Source organism: Micrasema longulum, unplaced genomic scaffold, assembly GCF_059751315.1.
Source record: "Micrasema longulum isolate JH-2025_06_02 unplaced genomic scaffold, ASM5975131v1 h1tg000855l, whole genome shotgun sequence".
Taxonomy (NCBI): Eukaryota; Metazoa; Arthropoda; class Insecta; order Trichoptera; family Brachycentridae; genus Micrasema; species Micrasema longulum.
The window spans coordinates 150235-159929 of NW_028278047.1; the positions used below are offsets into that span (position 1 = coordinate 150235).

At 31.7% G+C, this 9695-nt stretch overlaps 1 protein-coding gene across 1 annotated transcript in view; it reads left to right on the forward strand.

Moving 5' to 3' along the window:
- Positions 1 to 4421, forward strand: part of LOC148278610 (uncharacterized) — a 99796-nt gene extending 95375 nt beyond the window's left edge. The window contains exons 6-7 of the mRNA XM_088231150.1: positions 2726 to 2901; positions 3587 to 4421. Of these exons, the coding sequence (XP_088087276.1) occupies positions 2726 to 2901; positions 3587 to 3862 (452 nt within the window). The 3' untranslated portion in view covers positions 3863 to 4421. The remainder of the gene's footprint in view (positions 1 to 2725; positions 2902 to 3586) is intronic.
- Positions 4422 to 9695: the final 5274 nt, after the last annotated feature.

A 9695-nucleotide genomic window follows, 5' to 3' on the forward strand; every position in this document is an offset into this window, starting at 1 on the left:
TTTTTTTTTTTTGTTTTTTTACAACACAGGGTGTTTTTTGATCCCTGTCACATCTGAAACCACTATGATCAGTATGAGCAAGAAGACATATTGGCACATTAAAATATTTTTTTAGAAATAACAAAATTTACAAAAATAAAATATTTAAAAAAAACAAATGGTTGCTTACTTCTGCAAGAAAGAAGCGAGGAGAGGGGAGGGGGGAGTCTGACACACCGTCAACCACATGGCCATGCCCCCCTCGCTTTTCCCCTGCAGAAGTTTGTTTTTTTAATTTTTTTTTTTTTTTAATTTCTGCGTTCTAAATAGTTTTTAAAATATGCTGATATATCTTCTTGCCCATACTGATCATCGTGGTTTCGGATGTGACAGGGTTTAAAGAACATCCTGTATACATAAGAGGTAAAACAGAGTATTAAAAAAATAAATCACAATTACATAGCAATGAAATACATATTTATAGTAAAAATGGTAAACGAAAAATTCCCACAATTTTTTTCACTACTCTTTCTTGACATAATCAATATAATCATGCTTATGTCATCACTGCTTACGTATAAAATATTTATTGATTACAACAAAAAATTGAAGTTTAAAAAAAAAATTAAGTATTGTATCAGTTTTTTGTGATTTGCTCAAAATAAAGAAAGATGGATTTTTCCGGGTTTGCAAATACTACCCTCATTTCTACAAAGTAAAATTAAGTTTTATATGTGAAAAGCAGAATATGCATGCATTTTTTTTTCTTCTAAACATGTTCAATTATAGGTTACCGACGAAGATAAATTATTTTTTTGTGCAAATATACTCATTTTCAAATACAAATGTCGGTTTTTCTTTATAGACAGTCGAAGATAACTCTGTTACCTTCCCACTGTAATCGGAGCCCAGGAGCTTATATTTATTTTATTTTTATTTATAATATATACGGCCTAAGCCAATTACAACAGCTAAACGAAGAAACATTTGAATTGAAGAAACTGAACATAAAGAACATGAAATTATGTAGCAAGGACCAACAATGGCAATAAAATAATGGTATACAATATAATCATAAACTTTTAAGATGAGCTTAACCATGCTAATCCATCTTCATCCCACCCAGTGTTAATGGCGAAGAGATCTATGAAAAGCGAGATCGCAAAGAATTCCAAGTTGTGTGACGAATTGACTAATCTACACATTCTGGACATTGGGGCTTAAAAAACAAAAGTTGCTCTTAGAATAATTAATAAATAGCAGACGTTGACTTCTGTTGGCATGGTTAGGAACATGAAAATAAATTGATTGCAACAGAGATGGGACATCACTTGCATTAAGTATTTTGAAAATGCATAATATAGCGCTTACTCGTACTCTTCAGAAGAAGAATACCTAAGTAATTAAATTAAATTATGGAATATTTTGAACTTAAGACCTAATAAATTATTCCCTCCAGCATTATGTTTGAATAATCTTTATCGTCATCATCATTCCCTTTACGCGCCTAATGGTACATAGGGCACTGCATTAGTACACCAATCGTAATGTATCTTGATCATTTATTTTTTTGTATATTTTTTTTACATGAAAGTAAAATTATTGGTGTTACACTTCAGGTACCTGTCCAGGTACTATGAAATATTTCACTATAAAATCCTCCTTTTAAATAAATATTTCATGTCAACCCTGTCGGGAATCGAACCCGAGACATGGTAAGCAAACGGGCCAACCACTACACCACGAGGCCGACAGATAATCTTAACTTATTTTTGCTGAAAATTACTAGATTGTGTCTTAAGTTAACTATATGGCATTTTTGAGACACTGATGCGTGTAAGTCACAGTTTGCGCTGTGTTGATTTAAGAACTGGTGGTTTGGCTTTGTGAGGAAAAAGCAATAAGATAATGGACGCAGTAAACTCTGGTGACAACTATCATGAAGCGGAGGCGATACGGTTAGCTCGGCCATGTGCTGCGGATGCCTCCTGAGAGCCTTAACCACGCTTGCCTACTTTAAAAGGCATCGGGTTCTCGATGTCCCGGACGTCCACTGCCGACTGTTCGTCGGCAGTTTGTGTTAGAACTACGGGACGCGCCTGACTTGGGAGGATGCACAGGAGCTGGCAGCCGACAGAGATGCTTGGAGGATATTTGTAGACATTATATGCTCCAACTAGGGAGCGGACATAAAATAATAATAATGAATGATTTAAGAACACAGCGTCATTATTTATTAACCTTCAATTGAACGTAGTTATGCAGAAAGCAGCCAGTCCACAATTTCGGAAAAATTATATATTGATGTTATCGGGTGCAGTAAGGTCAATCCTATGTTCTGATAAAAACAGCCAGACCGCTTTCATATAAGAAAAACTGTATTAATCACCTCCGGAAAAAGATGTCGATCACAAAAACGGCATTTCTCAATTTGCAGAAAACACCCACAAAACTAGAAAAACCTTATGGTACTTTAAAAATCTTTTAAACTGGTCAACTACACAATAAAATTCTTGTTTGTTATACATAAAAAAACTTATAAATTCATTGTTTATCGTTTGTTAAAGTCAAAAACATTCAAACTATTGTGTAGATTTTATAATTCACTCTTTTCACAAAATGGCTATTATCTCAGTTTCACTTTTCTATAGCTGGCTCCTTTCTAATTCTGAATGTTGTTTATTACTGCAATGATAATATATCAATCAGGGCATTTTTAAACTAAATATTTATAATATATTTACAGAGAAACCCCTGCAGTATACGGATCCATTGAGGATTTCCCCCGATAAGCTGCAGTGGGTTTTAGATGTGACGATAGGTTACGAAAACGCGAATCCTCTTGACCTCACCAGTATAGTAACTGGACTTCGACCTCCGTGTACCACACAACTGCATTATCGACTGTTCCCCAGTACTGATGTAAGTAAATTATTCCATTTATCATAACCCAAAAAATAATACAAAATTACAACTGATGGTAATGAACTTAATCAGACAAGACAAAGAGGGATTCGAACTTTCACAGAATGATGAGCTGCGCCGAATCTAATGGGATCTAGCGCCCCGTCACTTACTGAATACTCACTTCTTCTTTTTGACGATCACTTGGGAGAAAGCTTCTCTATCCTGAGCAGTGCGAAACAGCTCCTCCACAGTTCTAATCCTGGTCCATGCTCGGATGTTTCGAAGCCAGGAAAGCTGTTTTCTTCCGACCCCTCTACGTCCCTCGATCTTCCCTTCATGACAAGCTGAAGTATGGCATATTTATGACCTCTCAACACATACTCAGTACTCACGTTTGCATTTATATACGTTAAAATTATACAATTGCATTATATCTAAAACCCCAAATTTTTCAAATAACTTGACGCTTCGGCTCTTTTAAAGTAAAAGATTAGTAAGTTATGTAATGTAATGTAGTAAGTCAATGACTTTTTAGTTATGTTCCCAAAACGATTGTTTGACTTATGTTTAAATCAAATTTAAGTTTTCTTTTAAAAAAAAATTCTAATTTATGTTAAAATTTTGTCGAAATCGCGATGAAATGATTCTCGTTATTGTATAAACATATTTTTTGTATTCAACATAAATTCTGTGATTTCAGATTCCAAAGGACCACGAAGGAATGACGAAGTGGCTTTTCAAGCGCTTCGAGGAGAAAGAAAAGTTATTAGAACATTTCTACAAAACAGGACAATTCCCCGCAGATTGTCCTGATAGTATAACCCGTAGAAATAAACCTCAATTAGTCAAACAAGATTGCGTGCGTTTCGTATATCTGAGCTTATTCTTCATTATATCAACTTTTTTACAAATACGGTTTTTCTATGTCTTATATAAAATGGTGTGCAGCAGCATGGATGGACTTTTAGTCAAATAACCGAAGATTATAGAGTTAGACTGCGGTTTTCACTTCAATATATTTCACGAACATTGTTCCGATCACACTATTAAAATATGTAAAGCACATTTACGACACGAGTGTACACAATTCATTAAAAAAAGTACACGTAATCACTTAATGTATGTATGTAAATTAATTTTCACATTGGTGAAAGAAAGCTCAAGTTAACTCGTAAATAACACAAATAATATGAAAACTGCTTTGTCTATCAACAATTTTGAATGACTTACATTTGTGGATAAAAAGTATTGCCTCACATAAGTTGTAATATCTATTTAAAAAAATATTTCATAACTCTTTGAGCAGCACTTATATATGGGGCGTGTTAAGCTAAAACAAAGTTGGCCATCTCCACCGTTGATCTGAAATGAGTTCGATATATATGGATGGATAGGAAAACGAAACTATTGATAACTTGCAAAAGATTCGGAGCAGAAATGGCAGTATTTCATACATTTTCAACTCAGTATGCTTAGTTCTACAACAACAACGGCAGTTTCCTTTACAATTAATGAACAAAAACCAAAAAAACAAACCAAAACTACCGATTAACTAAAAATAAGTCAATAATTTAGTCGCTTTGTTTTAACATACCTCATATATTTATTCTAAACTTTGATGAAAGAATGAGTCAGAGTTATGACATAATATTTTCAATAGATACTAAGTTGTATGATGTGTTTCTACTTCCTCAGCTTACACACTCAGATTGATAATTACTGGATAAATAGAATTTATAAAATACCTGTTTGTGTGTTTGACACAAGAAATACAGTAAAACTTCGCGAATCCGAATATCTGTGGCTAATTATGTACTAGCTAATTTAACGCCACTTATCTACATTAAATTAAGGTGATTTTTAATGAAAATATGAAACTTATTATTCACAGATGGCGCTTTTATCCTTTTTGATTGAAAAATGCTATTTTTACGTTTATTTTCAATGGAAATTTTACAAAACTTGGTCTGCGGAAACTTTACACTATATTGATTGTAACAAATACCATAAAAATATAATTTAGGACTTTCTTACTAAATGGTGTACAAAACAAAAAAATATTTTTCTTATTTTTAGTTTTGCACACCATTTTGTGAAAAAGACCTAAATTATACTGTTATGGTATTCGTTACAATCTATATAGTGTAAAGTTTCCGCAAACCAAGTTTTGTAAAATTTCTATTGAAAATAAACGTACAAATGGCATTTTTCAATGAAAATCATAAAAGCGCCATCTATGAATATTAGTTTCATATTTTCGTTTAAAATCACCTTAAATACAATGTAGCATGGAAATATGTTGTAAAAATGCAAATTCAATGCTCAATGCTGTTATTGATTCAGTAAAGAAAACTGTGAGACTTGGCAGTTAAAGTTATAGCATTTTACGCTATAATGGTCTTCAAATTATAATATTTATCATCAATAACATAGATATTTATTTATTTAATGCAAAAATACCTACATTATATTACATAAAATAATAACGTATTCCAAACATAAAAAAAAGACCTGTGTTAAATTGGGATACAACATAATGGAACGTGGAAACATACATTCATATTACTTAGAAATACAAAAATTAAAGTTATAAAATGAATATCAATCACTATCTGGACAAAACGCAGCACTATTTGTTCATAAAATTATGACAAATTTATGCAATGTCCTGCAACAGTCTCTGTAATGGTCTCTTCACTTAGACAAAATCCAATTTTATTATTTCTCCTGAAGATGGCCATTGTTTTGGAGAACTTAATACATAATTCGCCCGGGACAATGAACACTTTTAGGGCCACAAAAAAAACATTATTTCAAAAAACGTTATATTACAGCCATTAATAAGATTTAACAGAATCATGTTTGATTAGTCACAGTTAGGTTGGATTTACGAGGCTTTACTGTATTCCTAAGGGCTGAATGAATCCCCCGCTTTTCCAGAAATCAATTCTGACGCTTTTGCCCTCAACGTAACAATTTGGCAGTGCATATAAAATATTATTTACAATCAAGCACTTAATTTTTTTTAACACTGACATGTTTTTATTTTACTTTTTATAGTAACTTGAGTTTTCTTGTTTTTGTACATAAATTATATAAAAATCCGTTCATTTATTTGTAAACATTACATCGGCAAGCATATATATGAAAGCTTTTGTCTTTGTGATCAACTAGAAGAAACAATAGTTAATTTCAATCAATGTATGAAAACAATGTCTGCCGATTTTTAATTCCTTACTCTGTGGGGGGCTTTCGAATACATTGTAATACTTAAACCAAAGGCCGCATTTAAAAACTAATTTTTCCTTTTAACATCTTGAATTATTTATTACCTGAAGATGAGTTCTTTTACGTTAATTAATTTCTACGGTTTGAAACTAGTTGGATGTGTCTTAGTTTTCACACATTTAATGTGATTGATTTATTAAACCATTTTTTGTTACCATTTTTGTGTTGTGTGTGAATAATATTAGATTCTTATTTTGTGAATAATTTTGTGTTATTTTACTTACTTGAATATAGGTTATTAATATAACTAATATTTTCTTTTATACTTGGGTACAGAGACAAAAAAAATGTAAATAATTCAAAAGGTGAATGCATATTTTGTTTTAACATAATTTGCTTTTTTGGTGGAGGAATATTCAGGTGATGTGAAATTTTGAAATTAATGACTAATTTACTTCTGAACCAAGTCACGCTTAGGATTAAAACTAGAATATAAACTGCTTTTATTAGAAATCTTATCTAAATATTTATTATCCTACATTTTATGTGAATTAATAAGAGGATAAATTTCATTATTATTAAACTCTTATGATTTTTCTAAGTTAAATATGTTTAGCAATGATGTGAAATTAAAACACAGTAAATTTGTCAATATATCATCACTTTGCCTTAAAACAGCGTTTACAGAGGACAATACATTAGACAGGGCAATGGAACAATACAACAATTTGACAGTAGTTGGAACGGTGCAAAAATGGATACACAACAATGCGTGCGGTGGTGGGTTTAAGCCATTGTCTTTTGGAGATAGCCTTCCCGTCTACCCTAGGACGATGTCTTGGCCCATTATCCTGTACTCTAAGTTTCTGTTCACATAAAGACAATATGTCCAAAGCGAGGACAAGACAATATCGTCATGTCCTTAGGTGAATTATGCATTACAAACTTATACGAACAGTAGTCAACTAATCTATATTTTATCCAAAGACATTTTGAAAGCAAGATTCCTATTTTTAGTTCTTTTTATGCTCTTGAAAAAAATATTTTGTTATTACGTTTACATTAACCCTTTATAGGACACTTAGAACAAAGTGGTATGTAAATATACTGCCAGAATTGAGGTATTTGTTTTTTAATATTTTGTATTAATAAGTCTTATGTCACAAGAGTATTGAAATAATATACACTGGTAGCCCAGTCTTCCACTCAGCTTTTTCACATGCAATTGGTTTATTATCTTAAAAAAATAACATGTATTATTATGTTTGCAAGACGTGAATCAAGACAAAATATGTGTCATGTAAAGGGTTAATAAAATACTTTATGAGTTCTTTTCAATAATATCTATCATCAAAGAAAGAAAATCTGTACTTACTATTTTATCGATGTTGCATATTGATAAATTGTTTTAAATTGTGTTATTTCCACAGACTAATGCATAATTTGTATAAATGCATTTATCTGGGCATCATTTTACTTTTTATCACTAAAATGCAATGTCATATTTCCTATCAAAAGGAAATTCGTTTTGCTAATTAAAAATAACATAATAATCTTGTATTTGCTCTCATAATTATTAAACTTTTGTGTGATACAGTACAAATTGATTGAATGTTAATTTAAATAAACTGCTTAACCCTTTCAGACTTGAATTGATTTCTGTGAATGAAAAAAATATTTTGTATTCTGTATGTACAAAAGGAAATATTTGAAATTTGGAGTCTTTTGTACAGAATAAATTATTTCTCATTCATTTTTAATTAAGAGTGCCTCTCAAATTGATAACAAATGAACAAAGTTCATCACACATGTTATATCTTTAATATAATATGTCTATTCAATCAAATTGGTTTAATTTTATTGAAATACATTTACATTTAAAACTTGCTTGAAATATATCACTGCACTGCACGGCACGTCGCATTAACGCATCACATTCACTGTTTTGGATTAGACAAACTACACTAGAGGCTCTAGAGCGATTTGACCTTTAAAGGATGACAGGAATTTGCTCCGAAACAAACAAAGCCAAAAGCCATCTGTTTCTGTGAAATGTCAACTATCAACATAAGCAGGAAAAAATAGAGACATACGGCATACCAGTAGTTAAAAATAAACTCTCTTTTACATGCCATGCCAGATCTCCCCGACCTTGACGACCACTTGGGAGAAAACTCCCTTGTTCTGAGCAGTGCGAAACAGTTCCTCCACAGTTCTGACCCTAGTCCATTCTCGAATGTTTTGAATCCAGGATAGATAAATTTTTTTTCACCCCACTTCCCATGATTTTCCTCTTTTACGACAAGTTTTAAGTATTACACATATTTATCATCTCTTAACACATTGCCAAAATATGCAACCTTGCAGAGCTTAATGGCGGTGAGCAGTTCTTTGTTTGAAAATAAACCCGCCCTTTTTAATTTCAGTTTGAACATGAGCAAATAATAAATCATAAATTTAATGTATAATTGAATAAACACCCGGGCTGTAAGTGTTTAACTATAAGTCACAATTTAACTAGCAGCATAAAACTATCATAATTTTCTTTGTGGCTAACTCTACACTGCTTGGTTACATTTGTTCTCTGCGGGCATCTTTTCACTGTCATTTTAAGGAATAAAGGTGTCTTTTTGTACATATTAAGTTTAATTATGACCCGTTTCGTAGGTGACAGAATGTCATCATCATTCCATTTCCACATAGAATGGTGCATAGGGCACTGCATTGGTACACCAATTGTAGCGTATTTTGATCATTTTTATTACACAAAGGTAAGATGATCAGTCTTTCGCTTCAGGAGCCAGTCCAGGGACTATAAAACATTCTATTGGAAAAACACCTTTTTAAATAAATATTTCATGTCAACCACATCGGGAATTGAGCCCCGAGGCCTTTTGCATGGTAGGCAAATGTGCTAACCATTACACCACGAGGCGGGCATATAATGTGACAGAATATAACATGTAACCTGAATTAGCTTATGCCCGCTAAATGGTTAATAATTTCTAAAGTAGAATTCTTATGTGTTTATCGTGTTATGAATATATTGTATATCATTATTTTACTGCCCTTGTTTGTCATTGCTACATAGTTTTATGTTTTTTTTGGTTCAGTTTCTTATACACATGTTTTTTCATATAACTTTTGTAATAACTAAAATTGATTCAAGTATGAAAAGATTAAATTACATGATGTGAAAACCAAACTATTTGAAATAATTCAAATAGACATTAGTATTGAAAATATGTTAGTTTGAAAGTGAGACATTATTGTAACTGCAATCTAGTCATTTCTTGATAATTGGTTGCCGAAATTATTCATAAGTATTTTAAATATTCTTCTATACTGTATCATGTTTAGCTTTGTAATACTTTTATAAATCTGTAACTAAACAACGCAGAATCAATAATTCATACTTGAAATCTTTCAATACTGACATTTGGTGACTTAATTATTTTTCTACAGGAAACAGGCATATTGCCCACAAGTTCTTAATACAGAAGACTCAAAAGATGTGTAAACATTTGGGGATACTTTTTGCATCAAACACAATTTAACTCGTCATGACCTTTAACAGTTTA